Source organism: Lissotriton helveticus, chromosome 9 (assembly GCF_964261635.1).
Source record: "Lissotriton helveticus chromosome 9, aLisHel1.1, whole genome shotgun sequence".
NCBI classification, from domain to species: Eukaryota; Metazoa; Chordata; class Amphibia; order Caudata; family Salamandridae; genus Lissotriton; species Lissotriton helveticus.
The window spans coordinates 684,945,726-684,971,082 of record NC_136070.1 but is presented as its reverse complement, the minus strand read 5'-3'; the positions used below and the strand labels follow the sequence as shown (position 1 = coordinate 684,971,082).

Below are 25,357 nucleotides of genomic sequence, written 5' to 3'. Positions count from 1 at the left end.
AGGAAGGAGTGTAGTATGCCCTCCCATTGGTGTGCAATGGGGAACTTCCTGAGCCCCGCCGTTTCCTCCCGCTGCAGAACAGCCTGCTTCTTGCCTCATGCCCTGTTTCAGTTCACATTCCAATGCATAGGAAATCAGCCTCTCATGCCACTCACAAACAATAATATGCTTGTGCATAAGTCAAGGTTTTCTGCACTACCACAAAAAGGCACTTTGGTGTGTCGTACTCCTCTTTTATCCCTGTCATCATACCCATCACCCCCACTGGTAGGGTACCAGAACACTAGTGTTACATATTGTGGTACAAAGAGATGATACCCCAAAATATTGACTACCAAAATATCATGCAGGTAAGTACATGTAGGTAACTAAATAGTTACTCCTCTTAACTTCACATAAATGTAATGTACCTTTTTTTTAACTCCAATAAACATAAAAGAGTCATACATGTGGATTTGAGAATAGTGAATTTTTACTTGCCTATATACTTACCTCCACAATATTTTGGTAGTGAAAATGCTGGGCACAATATTTTTGCAGTTCAATATTTGTGTGCTCAATATTCTAACTACAACCTCATCTGCTCTAACCCAGGGCATCAGCCTACTCCGGTTACTAATACTTTGTACTTCCTAGAAATTACATTCTAATTTGTTCCTATATTCCTGTTCATTTTGTTCAACAATAACACTGCCCCCTACCCAACAGCCTTCCTGCAGTACATAGCATACATCTGGGCAAGGGAGAAGGAAGCAGACATCTTCAATGCAGATCGCAGAATCTATTGGGCAGGTAATCCTCTGTGTTTTTAGAATCATACTTTCATTACTGATTTAGCTTTAGCCTTTCACAACATCCGTCCATTTTACAATCAGACCAAGGATCAGCCGTAGCAGAAAAGAAACTCAATTGAGCTACTCAATAAGATTTTAGAGTGGCTAACGAAAAAAAAGTATGTGTTATACACTTGTAAGATTTCCTGGACCCATCATATTGATTATCAAGGATGATAAACAGGGACTTTGCATGGACTGTTCACATGTATTATATGATAGTTACCTGAGAAAGATGTTGTTGCACTGTTTCCTAATGTATGCCCGCAAGCCCAGGAACTTGCCGTAAACTCGATGTAGAATGGTCTTCAGGTACTCACGTTCCCGAGGGTCTTCACTGTCAAACAGGTCGAGGAGCTACAGAAACAAGAGGGGGAACCAATTAAACAAATTAGAAGAAACACAAACCTGCCAGCTGATTTTAAGATGTTACTACCTTGGGAAATATCACCTATGTAAAAGAAAGCCCAAAAGGCCTAGAAAGACTCACTAGAAAGCTCAGCAGACCTGGAGGTGTCACTCATAAAAAGTGATGCACAACAGGTCTAGGAGATCTCACGCATGAAGGTAAACTCAGGACCTGTAGTGCCATACTCATGTCTGTGAACTCAACGCGCCTGGGAATTTCAGTCATGAAGGTAAGCTTCTAAGGCTAGGGATATTTAACTCATGTGAACTTAGCGTTAGCCAACGGATGGGTTTCAAACTCAGCTGACCAGGGAGGCCTTACTTACAAAGAAATCTCACTATGCCAGGGGTCTTAGACATACCCTTTAAGACCAGAAGCCTAAGGCTCTTTCATGTAGGTAGGCTCAAGGGGATGGGAGGTTTCTCCAAATAAAGCAAGGTCAGCTGATCTGAGAGTTTTTATACACTGAAGTGTGACAGGCCTGTAAGGGTTCACTTTATAAAGGATCAAGAGCAGTTCTAAATGGTCTCAGAAGGCAAGATCACCACACCTGGGCCGTCTCACTTATGGGGGATTGGTAAACAGGTATCAGGGGCCTGACTCACTAAGTGACAATAGGTGGTGTGGGACATGTCATCTACGATCTGCCCAGAAGGTAGCTGTTTCACTATTATGAAGATACGCCATACAGGTTAACAGGTCTCAGTACTGAAGGTAAGCCCAGCATGTGTTTGTAATCATATTCATGAAGGTACTCTAAGTAGACATTTAAGGTATTACAGATGAAGGGGAGCAGGGCAGGTTTAGGAGGTCTCTTTCAGTTGAAAGAAGGTCAGAATGCCAGGGGCCTTATAAAGGTATGGTCAGAAATATGATCAGGTCCCCTGGCCTGGGAAGTCTCGCCCATGGTAAGTAAGCTCAGCTCGCTTGTGGTGGGAGGAATGTGTTGTGCATATAATGGTAAAATCAGCTGACCTTCTAGGAGATATCACTTGTGAATGTAAGCTTCATATAACTCAAAGGTCTCACTTATTAAGGCATACCTGCCATCAACAAGCTACCTTCTTTTCACCGCTAAGTTTCGGTCATGGCACAGGCTGCTTAGGCTTCACTCTCTTTAATAACAATGAACACTTTAAGAATAAAACCAGCTCTGTTTTAGATGACCTATCACCCACCATTGTTGACAGACTAAATGTGAATCAAGGCTTTGGAATGGAAACCTACATTTAGAACATGGCAGTCCTTTAGCTACAATAGATCTACCTGGGACTACAAAGATATGCCGAGATGGTGATAATAAATGTAAAACACAAAATAGATCTCAAAGCGCTTTCGTCTGTGCACAAAGGCTACGCCACAGTAATTACTGTTCTCCGCAATGGTATCTCCTCTGTGGTACATATAGGAGAATATTAAATCTATGTTTAGCATAATTAGGTATGCATTATCTGCAATAAACACACGAGAATTAATTCGCCATAAGCATTACCAACAATTTTATGAGTTTAAAGAGAGGCACTGAACCTTTAATCTAACAAGGGCAGACAAACATGATTCAATATAATCGTCAACATCACCTTGAGAGAAAAGGGAAGGAATATGGACTGTGCTCCTGTGAATTGCATCTGTTTATTTTCATTGACAGTCTAAAAAGGTTAAAAACATTTATTTACAATGTAACAAACCTGTTACAAAATTCATAACAAGCAAGATGATCAGTCTCTGCAGACAGGGCCACCACCGCTATTCAACAGTACTTTGTAGCCACAGGCCATTGTTGTAAAGGCTACTGGTGACCTTCATTTATTTTCAAATACATTCTTGTAAAATATTGGCTTGTTAGTTGACTGGGGTGCGAGCCCTGACTGGCATGTAAGCCCTTTTCAAGTTACAACCACAATCCTTGTCAGGGTGAGGCACAAGCCAATCCGAAATTAGCCTGTGCTCAGGCCCCTGGTAGCTTACCACAGAGCACTCAGCCTTAACTTAAGAGGCAATATGTAAAATATTAAATATTAGTGCAGTGCCTCAAACAGTAATAAAGTGAGAACACCTGACAAAAAGGATCCCACAGCAAGTTAGAAAATAGAACTTTAATAAATACAACTTGAACAAAATGACAAAAATCCAATTAGTGGAACTGGAGATATTCAAGAGTAAAGATTTTAGTTAAAAAAGTGCCAAAAAGCACAAATCGACAACTGTGGATATCTAGTCACGTCGGCCCGGGACAAAGACACAAGTTGAGGCTGACTGCGATTGTGTGCGGGCTGGGTACAGGGAACCAGTTGGTCTTGCTGAACAAAAGTATCTTAAATGTTGGTTTGCGGAGCATACCGTGGATCCACATCAAAGATGTGTTGCGCAGCCGAAGCAATGCATATGGGGAGATGCGGCAAGGCTGTGGTGCCAGGGTCTGCATAGTCAGCAAGAGTCCCATCAATAGGGCTTGCGCTACAAAGTCCAACGTAGAGGATGCAGTACGGGATTGGGGCGATGCATCGGTTTCGGAGAACTGTGACGCTGCGGTGTGGAATCTGTCCTCGTTGTCGAGGCTGCTGTCGATAAGGGAAGCGAGGACCTGCACTGAGGATGCATCACGCAGTGGTGCTTCTGAAGGCATTGCGGGTTGCAGAGGTAATGCAGGTCTTTGCGACGGTTCCAGTCAATGCAGCAGAGGAGAAGCATCTATTCTGCTGGTTCCACAGGGGCTGGCAAGTACCTTAGACCCATTTCCAAGGGTCCTTGGCTGGAGTGGAGCCACTTGGCAGGAGAGACTCACAGATGGGAGGGTGCAGAAGCAGATGCAAGGTTGTTGGCAGCCTGCTGTTTCCCTGAGGCTTCATATCAGGAGGCCATCCAACTAGCCCTTGTTATCACTTAGGGTTTTGGGTTGTTCAAGAGATGCAGGTCCAGTCCATTTCACCCAAGCAAGAAGGTAGCAGGTCAGCACAGCAGGGTAGCTGCTCCTTTAGAGCAGCAGTCCTGCAGTGTGGTAGTCCTTGTAGCAGCACCGCAGTCCTTCTTCCTGGCAGAGTATCCATAGGTGCAGAAGTATACTGAAGTGGTGGTGTCTGAGATCCAGTATATATACCTAGTTGTGCCTCTGAAGTGGGGAAAACCTTCCAGAGGCATGCCTTTGGAGTGCAGAGGTGCCCTGTCTGTCTGGCCCTGGCTCCAGACTAACTACAGGGGGTATGCAGCCCTTTGTGGAGACAGGACAAAGCCTATTCAAGTATAAATGGGGCTTAGCCAGCTCCTCCCTCCCATTCAGCCAGTGATGGCCCATCCAGTAACATCTGAGCTCCCCATTGTGTGGCTGTCTAGGAGGAAACAGCAAAGCCCAACTGTCACCCACACCCAGTCATGTGACCCTCAGTTAGGCTGCAGGCACCAAATGGATAAGGCAAGAAAATACCAAATTTCTAAAAGTGGCATTTTCAGAATTGCAATTTAAAAGTCGACTTCACCAACAGTTCGAATTTTAAACTATGATTCCAGGGACACCAAACATGAAATGGTTACCTGTTGTTATTTGGAAATGACACTTCTTAAATGTAATAAGATCATTTCAATCTTATCCTATGGAAGGGGTAGGACTTGCAGTAGTGGAAAACGAATGTAAGTGTTTTTCAGTACCAGTACATGTAAAACTCCAAAGTACATGTCCGCCTTCCTGTGTGCCTTTGGAAACATTGAAAATGCTAAATACACTCGATATTTCACCATCCCTGAACAGTGTAATTGCAGCTGGTTTAAAGAGGAGAAGAAGGCTCTTTTTTGCTGTGAAGAAAGCTCATTGGAAATATTGCCTCACAGACATGCCGGAAGAAACAAAGGTTTAGCTGTTGCCTGTAATTCGTCACTGTTGATGTCCAGTGTCCTTGCCCTGTCAACCCAGTTTTCCTTTCTTGGTCTGTGGCTGTGTAGGCTGCTTGAGGAGGCTGTCACTGCTGATATTGCGGGTGAAACTGCTGTGATCCAGAGTGGTTTTTCGGCGTACCTGTTAGTTTGGTCTGTTCTGAGAGCAGTAGCGTTAACGGCGGTAGTGGGAGCAAGCCGCAGAGGGTGCATCGAGCTGGTGTGACCGGCAGTTTATCAGCAGCTTTCAACTTTTGGCTTCTGGCTCCCGGCCCTCGGTCCAGCTGTGCTTGTGGCTCAGAAGGCGGGAAGGCAAATTTCCTGGCAGCTTGCTCCGCAGCCGGAGAGAGGCTGGGGAGAGGTTGGGGAGAGGCAAGTGAATTGATCCGTAGTTGGCGGCACTGGTGGCACCGGCCCGGCGTTGAAGTAACATTCTGTTATTCTTGCCTTTTTTCTATTTGCCTCCGTGCCCCTCCCATCTGGGCAGCCGTTCAACCAGCTTTCACCGCGACTTCCACTGCCATTCTCATCACTGCCTTTATCGTGCTCTAATTGCCGTCTTTGTCACAGCTTGGACTATGCCGACTTTCTAACTGGCGAGAAAGGTGAGAATGCACGCTGCAAACTGTTATTACAAACATTATCACTGTCACTGCGGAAGAGGTGTGGCGCAGTGGCCAGGGTGACTGACGCTGGACGCTGGGGATCACGGCTCGATCCCTGGCTCCGGCGGCAGGGGTCTGTCCAGCACCATGTGACTCTCGACAATAGCTTGCTTAATCTTCCTGACGGCCCCCAGTGCCTTGACACCTTCGGGTAATTGTTTGCGCTTTACAAATACTGGACATTTACATTTACATGTACTGCCGCTATTGCTGAGAGGTGAAGCCATGCCACCTGAGAGGCGCATAGGACTGAGCGCAGGAAAGAGCTCCATTGGGAGGGTGTAAGTGCAAGGTGCAAGGTGCAAGGTGCAGGGGGCCCCTTCTTGGACCCCTCCAGAGACCCTGGCACACCTTGCTTGCCTCCCGAATTCCACTGACCCTCTGATTAAACCTCAACACTTCAGTTGCCATAATTTCCTGGGAAAGGAAGTTAGTGGAAATTCAGCCCATCACCTGGCTCTGCATAGGAAGGAAGGGAGGGAGGGAGGGAGGAAAGGAAAGGAAAGGAAAGGAAGGGAAGGAAGGAAGGGAAGGGAAGGAAAGGAATGAAAGGAAAGGAAAGGAAAGGAAAGGAAGGAAGGAAAGGAAGGAAAGGAAGGAAGGAAGGAAGGAAGGAAGGAAGGACCTCAGACAATTCTGACTCAGCAAGCCAGCCACACCTGCGGGTACATCAGTGGGTAGGGAAATAATGAGGTTGGGCAAAGTAAGAAAAGCCCCAGCGAAAGCCAAATCGAAACCTCAACCTCAACCCAAAGAGAAAAATGGAAGAGCGAGGATAGGAGTAGGGTTAGGGTTACTAGCCCATCTGACTTTAGCCCAGGGAGTCCCAAGACAAAACGCGAAAAACCAGAAGGGCTAATAAACAATTTGGCGCCCAACATGATCCTCAACCCCTTTAACAGACTGTCACATAACGTGTCAACCAGCAATGACTTTCTATGCCAGGAAGAAAGTAAATCTCTTTCCATAACTCCTAGTGCAAATGGAACTTCAATGGGAGAGCATGCTGTAGCCAACACAAGGCTTGGTCCTGAGGATCAGGCCCTAATTGGAATTGAAGGGTTGCCACAGAGGAGATTCCCTTGTTCCTTTCAGCCTCAGATTTACACTAAATTCTCCTTTTTGAAAGATCCTGGCACAGCAATCTTCTCCAAGAGCTGCACTATTGCAGAGCTGCAAACTCCTCTTTTACCCATATCAATAGGCAGTTTTGCTCAAGCTCCTCAATCAACCAAAAAGCAAACCACAGCATTAATTCACTCTAACGAAAGACATCAAGAAGGAGCAGATAGTTTAAACAGGAACGCACTTTCTGGCTGTCCCGACCAAACTGTACACCAAACAACAAAGCCAACTCTCGTACCAACTCATTCCGGTGACAGACGTAAAGATAAAGTCAAAGGAAACATTAGGTCCTATATGTCAAACCCCTTTGTGGTCCTCAACGTGCCCAGTTGTTCTGAGTCCCACAAGGGGGTGGCTAATGTGAGTTTCTGATCTCATCCCAGGCTTGTATTTGCTGCGTGCCACACCAGAACTAGGTGTTTAGTTGGTCCCGTTAAGGGGTACTCCAGGGGCCTGGAGTAGATAGCCCGGTTGTAGTTGCCACCTGGCAGTAGCCATTTGCCCATTCTGTACCCAGGGTCGTCTCCCTGTCGATAGGTGCAGTGGTTAATGGCAGCTAAGTGGGAGGCCCAATATCTTGAAAAATGTTATGACAAAAGCAGTAAGCTCGACTTACTTATTGTATAAAGCATCTGTTAATGCCACTAGGCCTTTAAGCATGGATTATTATTAGCCTGTGGACAGGTAATTTGCTCCTTATAGTAACAGAGATTACATTAGTAGGCACAGGCATTGGTTAAGAATGTTGACAAACTCTGGGGGTTGAAGATTTTCACAGTGATATGTCAATGTCAGATGTTCTTGTAAAGCGCACAACTCACCGGGAGGTCTCATGGCGCCTGATAACAATCATAGCAGGGTCAGAGAGACTTAGTTGCCTGTCATGAGCTTGCAATATAAAAAGAAGCATTAAGAAGCAAATACATACCTATACATATATGCACATACCTAGAGGGAACTTAAGACAGCCCTTTTCTGCCATTGGTCTATTTGTGTGCCATTTAGATCCTGCTTCCAGCCATGACAGCATATCGCATGAGGCAATGTGTCAGTCCACTTCAGCGATTAGCTCCTTTGCTCTGTGAGTGACAGCACTGTGCCTAATTATAAGAAAAAATCAGCCTGGTACTGAGTGTGCTTCAATGCCAGGGCTAGTGGACCTGCACTTTAACTTTCTATTCTCTCCTTTCATATGAAACCTTTCATTTCTTCCTTTCTCCTTTAGTTATTTCATATGTGTTTTATTAGAGCACCCAGCAGCTCCTCAGACACCATAACTGGGGTGCTAACTTGGATGCACCATGATCCTTGCCTTTGCCTGGAACCAGGTGCACAATAGAGCAAGGGATTCTTTTTTGTGCCCTGCGTCCCACCCCTCGCAGGCAGCCAAAGCCACTCCGCTCACGGCCATGCATGGTGTTGGCAGTGGGACAGGCCCTGCGCCCAACACCTGTGGGTGCCCAACCCCCCTCCTGCGCACAAGCTATGTGCAGCAGGGTGTTGGGCGCTAGGCTTAGCACCCAAACATCCGCGGGCAAGCGCGCTTTTCCTATAGAAACATAGTCCTAGCTATAACTACCCAGTGGCAATCGCCCCAGGGAAATATATATACTTATATACACTCACATCAAGAGGACAATCGGGGGACAGTGGAAGCTGTATCAAAATGGGTGTTTTGAAAAGACTTAAATGAAGTAAGCAATACAACTCCTGTATGTATGAAAAGAGATTGTAACCTATGTCCAACTAGGAGTTTAATCCTCCACATATTGGAGGCTCACTACTTGTAATCATTTAAGTTCAATGAAAAACAATCTTTGCATGGAGGGGTGGGAAGGAAGGAACGGGTAGACCAATGTATCATGCATCTAGCACAAATTAGACCTCGTTTTTTTTTAGGCCCTGGCGAATATTCATTATGCAAGTATAATCTTGCGTAGTTTCTGCCATTTTTAGTTTTGTTTATCTTTAATATCTTTTTATTAATTTTCACAGGACAAAAATTGACATCATGAAAATCATCAATATATCCACATATATTGAATTCACATTGCGTACGACAAAAAGAACAGTTTCCCAACAGTCCCCTCTCCCCACCTCCACTGCTCTCGACTGTACATAATAAACTATTGACTACTACCCAGTAAGATGGCAACGAGGTATGACAGTCCAGCCCTATAAGGCTCTAACCGAGTGCCTCAAACATTGCTGTAGCTTCCGCACTGGACGGGCTGGGATCGAACCGAAATAAAATACGTGCAGCCATGAAACAGTCTCTGCTATATAGAACGCCATTTAGTCTGCCAAGTGGACGTTATTTTCCATTCATCCAGAAACCAACGCAGTCTAGGTAAAGGGTCCAATTCTATGCTGGGCACTTATTCCATACTCAACCAAGACCCCGGGGTACCTTGTAAATCCGCTAGCATTGCAGCCCACGCGGCCAAATCATCTATTAGTTTTTTTATCCTGCCTCACATGTTTAATTTACACTTCTTCTGCCACCGTCCATTCGGACACATCCCGGAGAGAGTGGGACTATCTCGTGGGGAGAGGACATCAGCCATTTTATCGCGATACCTCTTTTTGCAAGTAAGAGACCCAGTATCAGGAACTTCCTGCTTATTTTCTGCAGGAAGTTCCTGATACTGGGTCTCTTACTTGCAAAATACATCTATCCGAAGAGCTCAGTAGAGTAGTGACATCAGTCTCTGCCCTCCTGTCAGCGCTAAGAGTGATACTAACATCTGTGAGGTTTTGGCTCCTCTGGGAAGCAGGGCCATATCTCTCTTGATAAGGAGATCTTTAAGTATTATAATACTGTCTCGTACCGGGTGCAAAGGAATGTATTGCATCTTCTCTTGTTATAAATTGACCCCCTAAGTATAGGTCTCCGACTATGTACAACCCCCGTCCTTCCATTTTTATACAGACATTACATTCACAATTTGTGAAAACAGTTTTATAACCCATACGGCTTTTCCCTTGCATATGGAGAACGTCACACTACTCTTTTGACTGTTAGTTCCCATATTTGGCATACCTGTTGAACGATAAGGGATATATATGGTGGGACTCAAGCCTCAATCATGAGCAGCAAGAGGAGCGGTTGTCCTCCATAGAGCAAGCTTTTCTCCCAGTTATCTGCTGGGTTTAGCCAGTGGATGGCATTTTTGAAGTGTGCTGCCAAGTAATACAATTCTATATTATGTGTCTCCAAACCGCCCCTGTCCCATGTTTGCTTAAGCATAGCCAGTCCAACGAGCTTCCTCTTCTGAGCCCACAGGAGGTCAACAATCAGTCGGCCAAGTTCGATAAAGTAATGTCAGGGAATGTCGTAAAACGTGGCCTCCAGTGCATATAGACACCTGGGAAGGAACACCATTTTTACAATTGTAGCCCAGCCCGGCTGAGCCACCGTCAGAACATCAGACAACGACCCCAATGGGAGGAACAGGGACTTTTTAATGTTGACATACAGGCCCAAGGCTTCTCTGAATATTTTTAGGTCTTCTATAAGTATTTCGGCCGCCTCCGAAACACTAAGGCATCATCTGCATACAAGATCTCATGTGAGACATCTCCAAACATGATACCCTAGTTTCGCAGTACCTGCCATGTCAACATCGCCAGTGGCTCCATAGCCAGTACATATAGGAGGGGGGGGAAGAGGGCAGCCATGGCATGTGCCTCTATACCACGGGAATTTGCTGTGAATGTGCACTTTGAGCTTTTGTAGTGATGATACTGCCTCTAGTAGTACAGACATTTCTCATTGTAGAGTTCCCACATTATCTTCCGGGAAAGTGACCCGGTAGGCCACTTTCCAGAGATCTGTTTGGAGGAGAATAATATCTATGACCACTGAGTCCATTTTTGTGGCTAGTTCAGGGCTGGAACTATTGATGGCTACCATGACATCAGACAGTGATGGGGTCAGCTCAGGAGGATCATCGAGACCGGACATAAGAGTTCTTAGGCGCCCCCTCCCTAGAGTTGTTGTGTTGTAATTGCATTTATAGAGTGATCACCCGCTGAGACTGGGTAGGTGTAATTGATGATTTTATTGGACTGACCAGGGGGCACTACCTTGTCCTTCACCAAGATTGCAATTTCAGGCCACAGGAATTTTGCCACCAGCCGCCTCCTTTAGACTCCCAAAGAACTGGCTATCCCTCTGATAAGCCAGGTCTCAGGGTCTTCCCCGGTCTCACAGCAGCACTGGGGGCTCCTCCACGGTGTCAAGTGGGAGCCCAGAAGCCGTACCCAGGGGCCCCAGCCATTGGTGTTTTGTCAGAGCAAGATCACTGCCAGGTCATTTGACACTCCACACCCCCGCAAACCAGGACCACGGGGGCAGTACAAACCAGCAGCCAGGTCCTCCAGGCCATTGTACTCCATCATGCATCCATTATATTATAAAGTTATAGGGAACAGAGGGGAGTTGTGGTACACCCGGAATTCAGAGGGCCACAGGCTTTCGGAGTGGTATGCCCCTGCTGGGGTCTCCATTCCATGATAGGGGGTCGGCAGGCCTCTCAGGGTCATGATTCAGAGTAATCTTCCATGGCCTGTCCTGTTGTTATTGGCAGTAGGGCCCCTCAGTCTTCTGGGCCTCCCCAGGCAAGCAGACAGAGATCGCGGCCAGCAACCCCGTCTCCAGAGCATCGTAATGTCACCAGGCCAGACAGGGACCCGTAGATAGTCCCGGGGATATCTCCCTCTTTCACCACTCTGTGGCAGTTATGGGTCATGCCCATTAGGTGGACGAGTGGTTGGTTCAGCACTGTCCACCCAGCTCTTCACTGAGTGCTTCCTTACCGGAGCAAACAGTGGGGCCCTATGCCAAGAAAGTCCTCCACATGTCCGTGTGGCCCAAACAGGGTTTCCCGGGTACGATCAGCTGTCACCAGCCATCCGGTCCTCACTTTGCCATCATGTTTGTGACAGCAGAACAGGACGGGCGCAGCACGTCATGGTGGTGGTTAATCAAAGACCCAGCTATCTCTGCCAGGTCCACAGCCGGTGTGGCCTCAGACCCTCGGTGCAGCGCAGTGCCGGGGCACCACTCAAGCCCTGTCTGTCCGGGGGCATCCAAGCATGCGCCAGGCCAAGGCTGCCCACCGGGGCTTTACTTGGCCAGCCTCCCAGTCATTGACTACCATGCGGGGCAGGCGCCGCAGACCCCAGACACCTCCAGCAGCGTTGTAAGTGCTTGTTTCAATGAGACCGAGTGCCCCTCTGCTTCCCCACACAGTGCAGGGCTGGATAGGTGGAAAACGAGTTGTTAGAAGAGTGCATGGTACAGGATTTTAACGGATGCCAACAGGAGCTCAATGGAAGGCGACTAGACAGCCATATTGTTGGCTACGCCCCATCTGCCATTTTGAGTTACTCTTGTTAATGTGAAACAACATGAACAATCATAACATGAGCAGCTGTTGTTTGCGGCATTTGTGGTTTTTTTGCACTTTTTTTGTGTGAAATGTGTCCTCATGTCCAAAATGAACGCAAAGATACAATTTGCAATAAAATATAGCTTTAGGTGCTGGATTTTTATATTCTCAAATGTTTCTGAAATTTTGTGAAACTACGTAAAATGAAATTATGCGAATATCTCACATCCTTATTATTTTGTAATCCTTGCTTGCCTAAGAGGGATTACAGGCACTGCTTCTTGAGAGCTTTTCCTGATGAATACACCTGCATCAAGCCTTTCATTAAAGCCAAAATGCATCAATGTTATCTCACTGCACATTTGTGCACTGGTCAGCTGAATTAATAATAATTGCCATCATTCAGAGGCATTCCCACATGCACTGTTTCCTGAACATTAGTTATGGTGCTTGTTTTGATACCACTGTGTTATAGGTAATAGTGACATATACATTAATTAGAAAAGATTTTTTAATTTGCCTGTAGAAGGATATAAGGTATCTTTCTATCTCCTAATTTGCCATCATTTATGTAACTTCCATCAGCCGTCAAATTAAAAAGTGCGACGAGAGCTATCTCAACTCATATACTCACTTGTGCTCCCTATCATTGTGGAAAACATATCTTTAGATACGTTAGATAGCAAAATGAAGACATTTCTATAGAGTCAATGCGAGTGTTGAATGGTAGGGTGCTCCATTCCTCACTACCCTGCCTTTTCCATACACACAGTGATCAGCAGTGCATTAAATGGATCATGACTAACTGGGTCTCTTTATTGCAACATTCATTTGTCCAGTTTGAGTATCAGACCTTCTTTACAAAACATTGTATCGATTCTGGGCATAAAAGTCAGTTAATAGTTCAAAGGGGTAGTTCCCAGATCAGGTGTTTACCACTCGGTTTTTACTTCCCGGGATACTGCAACATAGGTCAGTAGGATGCAGGTGACTACCACGCAGGCTCTTTTGGCCTGTTTACAACGCAGCACTTTACCATGCAGGTATGTTTTTTAAGTTACATATTTTTAATACTAATTTAAAAAACGGGATATTTAAAAGCTAAGGCATTTTTTTTACGATTTAACAGTGGGTGGCAGTTAGGGGCGGTAACAGTTATTTAGGGTTCAGGGTTGGATGGAGGTAAAGGGAGGTACAGGTTTTTAGGGGATGGGTGGAGATAAGGGTTTTAGGGCTCAGGTGTGTTGAGAAACAATGGAGGTTAGAGGCTTTTCTGGATCATTGGTCGGTAGAGGTAAAGAGAGGTTTGAGTTAAGGGGAAGATAGAGGTATGTAAGGCATTTTATCCCGAGTATGTGTGTGTATACACACACACACACACATGCACATCTAGACAAATACACATTATCTTACAGGTACAGGTAAAAACAACGGGATGAAAAAATATGTTTGGAAGCTAAAACTACTGTCTTGTCTTTTCTCCCGAAAATGTAGTACGCCTCCAGAACATGAAAATGAAACAATCACAGAGCCAAGCACAATGTCCCTAACATAAGTCCTTACCCGTCATTAAGTGGAAGTCTGCCTCATATAAGCAACACATACACAATCTAGAACCAAAACGAGTTTTTATTTGATGTCACATAAGTTTGGGAATGGACGAGATGGGACCAACACAGGCTTGTGAAGGCTGGGGTGGGAGAGTTTAGCCTCTCCGCACCCCCAACAACATAGACGGAGAATGATAAACTAATTGAGATATTATGCTTCTTGGCCATGGGATTCTTTATTTTCACATATATTAGGAAAACACAAGGAAATTGAATGTGAAAAGTCTAGGGAGGAGGTCTCTGTGTCTTCAGCCCAGGAAGTCACCAGACCACGAGTAGAGCTTCCAAACCCAGAGAGGTGACCCAAAGATCAAGGTCAGTTAGCAACTATAGGTCAGAGCTCTGTGGCCCACCTAGGCCAACAAGTGAGTATCGATGAAATACAGTCCTTCCATATCAGAAACTACCCAAGACGCATAACAACGTAGAGTCTTTTTATGCCTCACGTGCTATGCTATTGTGTATTGTAGAGTTGGAAGTCCTGGGGCTTGTTAAGATATCGTTCCCTTGTTCTTCCTGCTCATAGACATGTCACATTCCGACTATCTGGAATTTCATTATGGAAAGATTTATTGAACATACTGTTGACATAAATATGCATTTTTTTTTACTGCAAACTGCCATCATGTTTGGAAACTGAGCCGTAAACTGCTATTGAGTGCTTCCGGGTCAAAGAGTATGAAAGACCTGTCATCTTGTCTTTGACTTGAAGGTTGGTTGTGTCTAGCTCTGGAAGTATATACAGTGTGCCAACCATGTTACACCAGATGCCACTGCTTTTGTTGCTACTGATGTCTTGGGGTTGCGACAGATGGAGAATACAATTCAACAGTTTCTGGATTAGAGGCACCTTTAAAGTCCGCAACAGAAAGTTGTATTTTATAGTGGTGGTAACAGGAACTAGATAAAAGGGAAGTACCTGAAAACGTTTCAGGGTACTCTTCCTAAGGCACTTTGAAGTAATATTCTTGGCAAATAACGCATTTATTTTTCTTGTTTTTACAGGGTATCTTTTCATGAGTATTTGTTTCACAGTCACAGGGTGGGGAGAACTTCCCGGGCAGAATTATTAACCTAGTGGGAGTCCTCACACCACACTGTTGGGGGACACATCAGATCTTGTATGCTTTGGTCCTGACACTTTGCAAGCCCTTAATATGTCCTACATCAGGGCTTATGGAGTTTACAATTGTTAGCAAGGTCGAAGTGCTGAGAAGAAGACCGTGATGAGAAATGTATTGGGAAACGGCGATAAACTGAACAAAGCGATAGCCATTCTCACAAGTAAATGATGACTAGCTTAACAGTGGGATATTCAGAAACTAGACATGGGCGGCATATTCATGCTTTCAAACCCTATGGCAAATACACTTTTACATTGCCTCTTATGCTTCCCAAGGAGCAGGACAAAGTCAAATGCATCGTTCAATATCTAAAGAGGGATGCTGGACTATGGCCACACCCATTCTCCAGAGAAGGTCTCCTCTTTACTGAAATTATAAAAGATTTAATGAGACATTAAGGATCATCTCTGCACAGATACATAAGACCCACTCACCGTGAGCCAAGGTGCAAACAACTTATCAAGTGCTTGAGATGCGGTCAGATGTGTAACTTTATGTGATTAGTAATGAGTATGCATTAGTCAAAGATGCCCAATTAAGTGCATTTACTTTTCATTTGAGGGGAAAAGACTTGAGTCGTTATTGGCTGGACTTTAGTCATTCTGTTCCCCAATATGTTGCCCAAACTGACTGAATTGCCTCTGCTACTCGATCAGCGCCAATCTGAACTAACAACAGCTGCATTTCCTCTAGTCACAGTCAGAACACTTGAGCTGGTACTAAGCAGGTGATGCTGAAAAAGTGCTACAACGACTCAATACTGAAGGGTTCCTTTTCCTCATGGAACCGACATGCTGGGAGAAGCTGCTAAGCTTCTACAGTGACAAAAAAGGACAGTCTTTAAATAAAAAAACAAAGGCCCATTCTGATGTTCGGAAGGGAATATTGATGGGAACAGTTGTGGCAGTAGTTACTTTCAGTGAGAATATCGGTCGTAGACGTCCTCACTTTTTTAAATGGAAGTTCAATTATGTACGTTTGAGCAGTCAAAGGAGTACTAGTACTTTTAGTATCAGGGTAGTAGGAACATTTACCAATATGAGGTGAATAAAGCTAAAGGTTGCAATAGAAAAGACAATACAACCTAATGGTAAGAAACCTAACTCATGGCAGATTTTTACTACAACAATGCACAATGTAAATAAGTTCTATTTAAATAAACTCTTGTAAAGTTATCTTGCTTACATAACCTAAAAGTCTAAAATGCGTCCAGTCCCCTTTGACAGAAGTAGAACACCCATGTGGAAATGAGAGTACCAAGTGTTGTAAGGTAAGTGTTTCTGAATTCTCTTTTGGTTTAGGGACATATCTTGCTAAGCAATTGAAAACAAGAGGGAATTCCCACCCAAAGACGATACATTCTGATGCGATTGATAACCTAACATTTCAAGCATTCCATGGCTAACCATAAGCAATGCTGTGATTCTTTGGAAAAAGCCGATATTAGGATGAATTCTCTTATTGTTTACAAAAGTGTCCTCCAGAAGAAGAAGATTGTACTATTCACAGTATGCTCAGCGATTCATTGGAAGTAGGTATGAAAGTGTGGGCAGCAGATGTATAGTTACAATTTTTCAATGGGGTAGGAAGTTCATTGTTTCCACCTCATGCAAACTTATTTGAAGGATTGCACTGATTTCTACAAAGGAGAAGCCCTCGCGGGAAGATCTATTGGTTAAAACATAAAGAATAGGAAGAGATCTTATATCCATACACTGAAGAAAGTTTACAGGAGAGTTTTGGCGAGTCGACCACATCACCAGGAGGCGCAATCGTGTTTTTCATAGGGAAAATCAATATTTACTCCCTTGCATTAACTGATGGTCAACGGCTTCCTCACACAATTAATAGGTTGAAAATGGCTTTCACATGAAGTCGCTTACAGACTTCTAAGACATAGTTTGAAGAATCCAGAGGCGCAAAAAAAGGCTTGAAGTGCAAAGTCCTTTAGTGTTTTGCAAAGCCTTCAGGGTTTGAGACCACAAAAGGGCTTTTTTCTATAAGTACAAAAAACTTTTATGATTTGGAAAATACTTTTGGATTCATGAAAGGACTTTTGCAATCCGTTCCAAAATGCAAATAGAATGAGGTATGAAAGGGGCGTCCCCTCCTATTTCGGAAAGGGATGTATCAATGGTTTACAGCCACAATTGCGATTGCAAACCAATGATAAGTTATGGACACCTTAGTTGAGTTGGGTTCGCAACAAATTCTCATGGGGGAAGGGGTCCCTTTACTACTCCTTCTCCTTTGGGACTTGTGTTGTCAGCCTCAACAAGAGTAGGCAATGGTCCAGAGGACCTCTGCCAACTCTCACTGAAGTTTTCTTAAAAAGGAAAACTTCTCCGGGTGTTTTGGAATGCAATCATATAGAGGCGGCCTGCTGTCCCTTCCACGCCACCATTCTTGAAATTGCAGCCAATCACAGGGGATAGCTAATTGTGACATGCTTCAGGAATATTATTAATCAGGCAGGACCCCCTATGATTTGGTATTTTAGTAACCAACCTATTAGTACATAAATCTGTTTGCAAAATACTATTCCATTCACAAACACTTCTTAGGCATATGGCGACCACTTCCTGCAAATGGTATAGTAGTACGGCAGGTCCAAAGACGGCTGTGTGAGGAATACTAGCGATCTCTAATTCTATACATAGACGCAAGTCATATCTAAAGTTAGTATGGGAAGGAGTTTAGATAAAGCAAAAGATTTGTGGCAATCCACTAAGGTGGAAGAAAAGAGGTTCAATTATTCTACGTATTACTAGAAAGGATGACAACGCAAACAGCACACTAACCTCTAGTCAGCCTCTGTTAGTAATCTTAACCGTGCTCGGCATTGGTGCACCTAAAGATTATGCCATTACTCTGATATTTATAATTGGGCACAAAAAGTAATTTTTGGGGGATTGGAAGAGGTCTCAAACTCATGTGCGAAGGGGAGTGCATATGTGCATGTCTCTGTTGCATGTGTGAGAAACCTTCTCTGTGATTGTGCAATTGTGCGTGACTTGTGCTTTTAGTATCTATCAGGCTGGCTTTGTCCTTCCCTGCTACCTTAGCAAACAAGGCTTTCAACAGTCTGTGATGGCCTCCCAGGTAAGCCACACTCATGACCGGCTCTTCAAGAGGCCCGCTCCTGATCAACTGTAGTGGTACTTGACACATTGAGGGCATTCCTTCTTAAATCTATAATAATCCTTGTCATAATTAAGAGAGTTCTTTGGGGAACGTTTACCCTGACATAAAGGAGGAAATCCTTATTAAGGAGACCCTCCACACGATGGTGCCTAAGCTTGCATGAAATGTACATTTACTCAAACTAAAAATAAACGGTTCATCCAGAACAAAAATAGCCTTCTTTCATGAAAATGCCAAGCTACCGTTTAAGACAAATTAAGTTGATTGCTTTTTCATGCAAATGCCAAGCTACTGTTTAAGACTTTACAAAGTTGATTGTTTTACATGAAAATGCCAAGCTACTGTTTAAGACAAATTAAAAAGCTTGCATTTGGCAACCAAATGCGTCCATTTTCAGAAAGTACACGCTGCTATTTTAGGAAAAATGACAGCCTTTTCAAAATATATTTAGAACTGATATTTTTGTAATAATTCAGGCTCGTTTTGGGAGACTTGGTACAGATGGTTCCTTGGTAGCAAACGACTGCGGTGGCTTTTATTCATGACTCACATATAGACATTGCATTATCTATATTGCTAAAGTTTTTAGGATGTTATTACTGTCTCTCTGAGTCCAGAGTCTTTTTTTTTAAGTCCTCATCAAGCAAATTCCCTTGAAGTTTGGAGGAGTCGAAAGCCCCAGTATCTATTCAGAGCTTTGGAGTGAGTGGCCCGGATTTGCCCTGCGTGGAGTACTTTTTAACCTTATCCTTTTGGGGCCTTCTTTTGTCCAAAACGGAGGGCACACGATTTTCGGCGGTAGGGGAGCTAGTCATTATGACTACTCGGGTCAAGAATTTAACTGGAGATCGTTGTTTCCTTTGCCTTAATCATTGGACCCCCTAGTATTTCTCAGGTTGTACCTTTCCCACAGATTGCAGAATTTGTTTTTCTTAGAGCATTTCCTTTGCTTCTCTAGATTATATACCCTTAATATAGAGTTTAGCCAATCTGTATGCTTTGGTGGTGATAGTTTAACCCAGTTTATGCAGATCTCTCTTCTAGCCAGCAGGATCAAAATAAAAAGAATTCTTTCTTGGGCTTTAGATAATGGCAACGATATTTCATTGTATCCCAAAAATAACCATTTCTGTGCTTACCTTTATATGCTGGTCTACCACGTTAGAGAGAGTCTTACCAATCTGGTCCCAGTAGTCGTTAGGCATTATGCAGGCCCGGAACATGTGTAGATCATCGGCTCTTTCTTCTCCACATTTAGGACTCTTTTTTGGTTAATTACTGGTCATTTTAGATAGTCTTTTTGGGGACCAGTATGATCTCTGGATCGTGAAGAGGTGGTTTTTCTCCAAGGGGGTGGATTTTACTACTCAGCCCATGATAGCGTTAGAGGTAAGCCAAAGGTTTGGGTGGTCCAGGCCGGGCATGTCTTTCTCCCAGATGTCTTGTGGGGTTTTGTACTCTAGCTCCCCTGCTCTTATAAGAGCCCAGTACCAGTAAGAAACCTCCTTTTTGAAAGTGTCCGGATTCAAGAGTTTTTGTTCAATGATCTCGTCACCTTGTAGTTTTTCTTTTAGGGTATTTATCCAACTGTTTAGTTGATAGACTTTAAATCTGGATATTGACCCCTGTGTCTCTTTGTATAGGGTTTCCCATTTCACAATCCGGTTGTTCTCTATCAGCTGTCCCCAGTAGTCTATAGTATGCTTCCTTAGCGGAATCAATAGTGCGTCTTTTAGACATTCTGGTGTGCCTGGTGAATCCCATATTGGCGCATATTTGCTATAATATGGTATTTTTAGGGTTCTTCTTATTTCAAGCCAGGATCTTGCTGCAGCTTTTATAGTCTTTAGTTTTATTTTTTTGAAAAATGTTGGGTTGCCAAATTTGTACAGATAGTGGTCTTCTTCAGGGCCTATGAGTGCTTTTAATTATGTGGGCCAGTTACCCCATTTGGTCAGAAGTATCCTAATGTTCTTGAACTGGAAGGATCTACAGTATTCCAGTATGTCCGGACTGGCGATTCCCCCTTGTGCTTTGTTTCTTCTTAGTTTTAGTCCAGAGCCTTTTAACACAGAAAAGAGAGCGTGGTCACGAGTTGCATGGTGATTATCACCCTATTACTGTTCTGTGCTGAAAGATTGTGACAGGTTAAGCCTGAAAAACTTTGTTGGAAGGGGGATGGTGGGGTGAGGCGGGTAGGCATGGAAAGAAAAGGCAAAGCATATACACTTTGGTGTGTTCAATACCGATTCTCCACGCTGTGCCTTATTTCCAAGCTGAAAGGTCGAATAGTAGGCTTTCGCTACCCTTAGTAAATAAATCACCCCAGAGTAATATTCACCCAGTGTGGTAACTATCCTCCTCTCTTCCTCGCAACTTGTAATGAGGCCATAACCTGTAGGGTAAATTTAGTGGAGGCGCTGCTGTATAGTCAGTGGGATCTATATAACTCTACTATCAGCAAACTGTGCCTTAAATTTTTATTATTTCCACCACGCCCTTTCAAAGTTGATTTGCTTTATTCACAGAAGACTGGGAATCTACTAGCTAGAATGGGACACAGAAAGATCGCAGAGTGAATGAAATGAAGAAGTGAAGAAAGACGTAATATATACTCTTAAAATATAAATGATTACAGGAAATTTAATGTCCGAGATATTAAACTTCCTGTATAACTATGGATGGTAGCCATTTTTATGGAACATGTGCTAATCAATGTTCTTCTGTGTCACAATTTTCAAGATTTTCTTGAACAAGATGAACTCTCAACCCCCCTGTGACGGGGAAGGAGAAGCTTGTTTCGCAAACCTAGAACGAACTGTACATTGTATGAGCAACCCTAAGGGTTTTAAGCCAATTTATTTGAAGAATGTGCTCTAAAAGAACAAGTTACTCCAGCTAACCTTCTCTTACCTTACCTTAGAATATCCCCTAAGTGCCAGACTTGATCCAATGATTTTTGGAGCATTGCTCCCGTATGCTAATAGGTGGCATTGTACAGCTTTGCGCTGACTCCATACAGCCCCAGCAGTGACGAATGGAGATGCATGGACGTGCCACTCCTACACGCTGATGTCAGTCTCTTTTCTTTTCCCTTTTCACACCCACAGACATAAACAATAAAGTGGGACTTTTTAGAGGTCCCTTCACAAAACTGGGAGGCAGGAGTAGTGAGGAAACTGCAGATGCAGTATCCATCAGAAAGAACATTATCGAAGGTTAGTAATGTGTTCTTTTGATGGATACTTCTAACTGCAGATTCCTCTCCTTAGAATAGATACCAAAGCAGTGCATCCCAAAAAGGAGGGTAAGTGGGGTGGACATCAACCAAAAACTCTAGCATAACTGAGCGGGTGTAGTATCTTTCCCACCAGACCTGGCTGTCAAGGTAGTAGTTCTTTGTGATTTTATGTACCCCTGCGGTTACAGCGGCCCTACCCCGGTGGAAGGGCTCTCGGACCTTTCGGTGGTTGTTTCTTCATCAATGCATTGCAAATCCTAATGCAGAAGGCTATGGGGAAGAAAGTGGGTTATTGATTGTGGGGAGTGGAACTCCACTCCTGCAATAACCACAATCCTTGTCTGGGTGTTAGAAATGGCCATTTGTATGGGAACGTTTAGCTTTTTTCTCCAAGTATTTATCGACTCTCTCAGCATGACCTTAGGAATCTGGGCTCCCTCCCCATGTATTGCAGAGGGAAGGTGCGCATGCCCGCCTAACCTGTGTTAGGCAGGGGGTGGGTACATGATGTGTTTAGGTACCGTACCTGTGTGCCCCATAACCACCTGGTCGTACCGGGGTGGGTACAGCATTGGCTAGTAATGAGACGTAGCACTGAGAGTGACACCCACCGGTAGTGGGTGCCCCTTCCTCCACAGGCTAGGAAGAGGCGCTGACCCGGTGTTCTGCAGACCGGGGAGTGCACACTTACACCTGTGGGTGTGTGCACCGGCCCTCATGCTGTTTTAAATACATGTCCCACCTGCCGGTGAAGGCCCAAGGATATGCCCTGGCATGTATGGCATTTTGGATAGGTGCCCGGCTTGTTGGTGGGGGCATACCTGCATCCCCGGTGTGTCACACCAGGGTCAGGCCAGCCGTCGAAGGCCAGGTGTGTGCAATCACACCCGTAAGGGGTCAACCCATGTCCAGAGGGTCCGAGCAGGGTGGTGTGCATGCACTCGAACCTAAGGTGCTAGGGCCTGGGCAAGCCCATGTGCCCGACCTGTCATTGCTGACCGGTGATTGCGCACTGGCATCTGTTGTGATTAAACTCATGAGCAGCCTGCCACTGCAGGCTGCCGTAGGTGCCCATGATTGCATGTGCCACCTGCCATCGCAGGCTGGTGCATACAGACTGACACCCGTTTAGTCAAAACTGTGTCCGGTCTGCCATTGCAGACTCGGGTGGGCGCATTTGCACCCCTAGCGCTGGGGACTATGAGTTCAACCTGTCATCACAGGTCTGTGTACGAACTAGCACACATGCACCCAGGTAGAGAGGAATACCTCTGTGTGTTTTTACTACCTATGAGGCTTGCTCTTCCCATAAGTTAACACAGGGAAGTGGTTGACATTACTTCAGGCTGCAACCGTGGATTGCAGTGGAGCAGCCCTATGATGTTTCCTATCAATGAATTCAGTGTGCCAAACCCTTTTCAATGGTAAAGGGGAGTTTGGCATACTCGCTTAGAAATGTCATCTATAGAATATGGACATTTCTATGCTCTAAGAGTCTTGTTTGTCATGGCGCCGGCTCCAGTGGACACCCGAGGTAGGGGAGCACATCTGTGCATTCCCCGACGACTGTAATAAACTATGGGCATACCACTAGAATGACAGAGTGCTGCCATTGGAGGGCCGCATGGATAGATTGGAAAGAGAGGTTTTAACGCTTAGCCTCTAAGGGCCAGATCATGGACTCACTTAAGATTAAAATCTACATTCCACAGCCCCATGGCAGACAGGCCTACAATTTAGGGAAGACATCTGTGGTTCAAAGGGAAACCCCTTAAACAACCCTAACATCATAGACACACAACAGTATAACTAGGGGTACCATCCTTCAGCAAAGGTGGAGATATTTTTATAGGGACGATGGACTGGAAAATACGGAATGCGTGGTGCACATTGCCAAAGGACTCTGTTGTGCTCATGTAGGATTAATGCCTGTGAAGGGGATTGAGTGCCCTTTCTGAACAATGGCTGGCCTGGGCCGAAGACCTGTTGAAGTGTGGATCTCTGATATGTGCTCTGGAATGGCCCGTTGCTGGGCCTCTTGTTCTCCTGGAGATCTCAGGACATCAAAGATCTCCCGCAAGGGACCTACACCATCTACCTGTGATATCTGGAGAGTGGTGCCCTCTCTATTGCCTACTTTGGCTATGGAATCTCATCTGTAGTGCGGTGTTAGCGTGTAAGTAGGACTTGTGTCTGGAGACCGCATTGTCTAGTGTGAAGTCCCAGAAATCTTGCCCGCATATAAGGTGTGTGGTGCCTATACTGCAGGGAACCTGACACTCACAAGCGTATAGTTGGTGGTGTGCGGATTCACCGGTTGTGGGACCCCGTATGGCCCGCTTTGTTGATCATGCCGTATCTGTCTCGTGCAACACGCCAACTGCATGCTCATTATATCCGGTGTCTGATTTACAGGGTGTGACACTTGGAGGTGGGGGTGTACCCATAGTAATGCCTCATTCTACTTCATACAGGTCTGCTGAACTTACACCAGTGTGTTTGACCGGACTGGTCTGGTGCAACCTGTATCATCGTGCACCAGATGTTGTGTCTCAGTTCCAGGTATGTACGGAATTTCCAACTCTTCATTGTATGTGACCAGAATTACCTGGTACAATCCATCTCAACGTGCACCCAACATTGTGCCTCATTTCTAGGGGGCTACAGAATTTGCAGCTCTCCGTGTTTGAGACCTGAACTGTCTGGTGCGAATCATTTCAACACACATCAGACGCTGTGCACGGATTGTCTGGGCACAACCCTGATTATCGTGGACTGCTTGGGGTGCCTCCTCCTACCGAAAGGCTTCCCTATGTTACTACCCATTTATCGGCTGTTCCCTTTTGACCCTCATCGCAGTGGACCACCTACATGCTCCACACCTGGCCCCTCCCGAAGACATCTGGGCATCAGGTAGTAGTGAAAGAGATGGACTGGGTTGAAGGAATGCTTCCGACACAGTTTGGAAGCGGGTCAAGAGACTGCGTGACTCCAATTTGTTTGTAGACCTCTAGATGAACTTCCAGAGTGGCTGCTGTATTCCCCTTGTTTATGTCTAACTCTTAATTAAAACTTGCAACATATACCCACCTGCTTCCCGAGGACCTAGACTAAGTGTGACTTTGGCTGCTTGTGGCCTAGTATCCATGAAGCAGGCTGGTTATCTTCCATCTGGGGGCTATAGCACCTTTGCGGTGCTCCAGAGGTTGGAGGGAGGCTGAGGCCATGGAATCTGCAGGGTGTTATCCATTGACCTGCTAAGCACCACTAGCAACGCATTAGGGTGCTGAGTGCATATGTGTGTAAGAGCATTCCATACCGACTGGGCTGATACCTGTCGCACCGTGTAGTGGTGCGGAGTGAGTGAGTGGGAGTGATAATTTGCAGACCACCTGTGATTCACGACAGTGGCCGGCGGTGCTGCTTCATACGTTGATTTCATGCCAAAAGAACAATACATTTGACATTGAGTTTACCCATGTGGCTCCGGCCAGCGGTGCTGCTTAAAAGTGTTCTTGTTTCATGTATGCACATATCCTTTATATCTTGTGATCCGGGGTATACCCTATAACTGTGCAGGACTGTATTATCAGGATTGCTAGGGTGGGCCTGGGGTGGACGGCGTGTCGCACCGCTTAAGGGTGGTGTGTGTGTGTGCATGTGTGTGTTTTTGATTAGGAATTGTCCACAGTGTGCATACTATTGATATCATAATAATACGAGTGGGCCTAGTACGTCTAGTAATATTTCCAAATGTGCTTCATGCCCGAAAGTATAGAAAACACTAAATGAAACCAGAACAACAGAAATATCAGCAGAACCGGAGATATTCATTTTTAAAGTTTAAGGTAAGTGTAGTTCCTAAAAGCACAAAGTACCACTCGTGCTCATCTGGTCGTGCTAGACTGGGAGAAAGTCACAAGTTCAGGCCGACTGAAATGGAGCT

At 44.9% G+C, this 25,357-nt stretch overlaps 1 protein-coding gene across 1 annotated transcript in view; it reads right to left on the bottom strand.

Moving 5' to 3' along the window:
- The window catches only part of PPP2R5B (protein phosphatase 2 regulatory subunit B'beta), a 417,105-nt gene that overhangs the window by 48,095 nt on the left and 343,653 nt on the right, over nt 1-25,357 (bottom strand). The window contains exon 5 of the mRNA XM_078660771.1: nt 1,060-1,190. Within this exon, the coding sequence (XP_078516897.1) occupies nt 1,060-1,190 (131 nt within the window). The remainder of the gene's footprint in view (nt 1-1,059; nt 1,191-25,357) is intronic.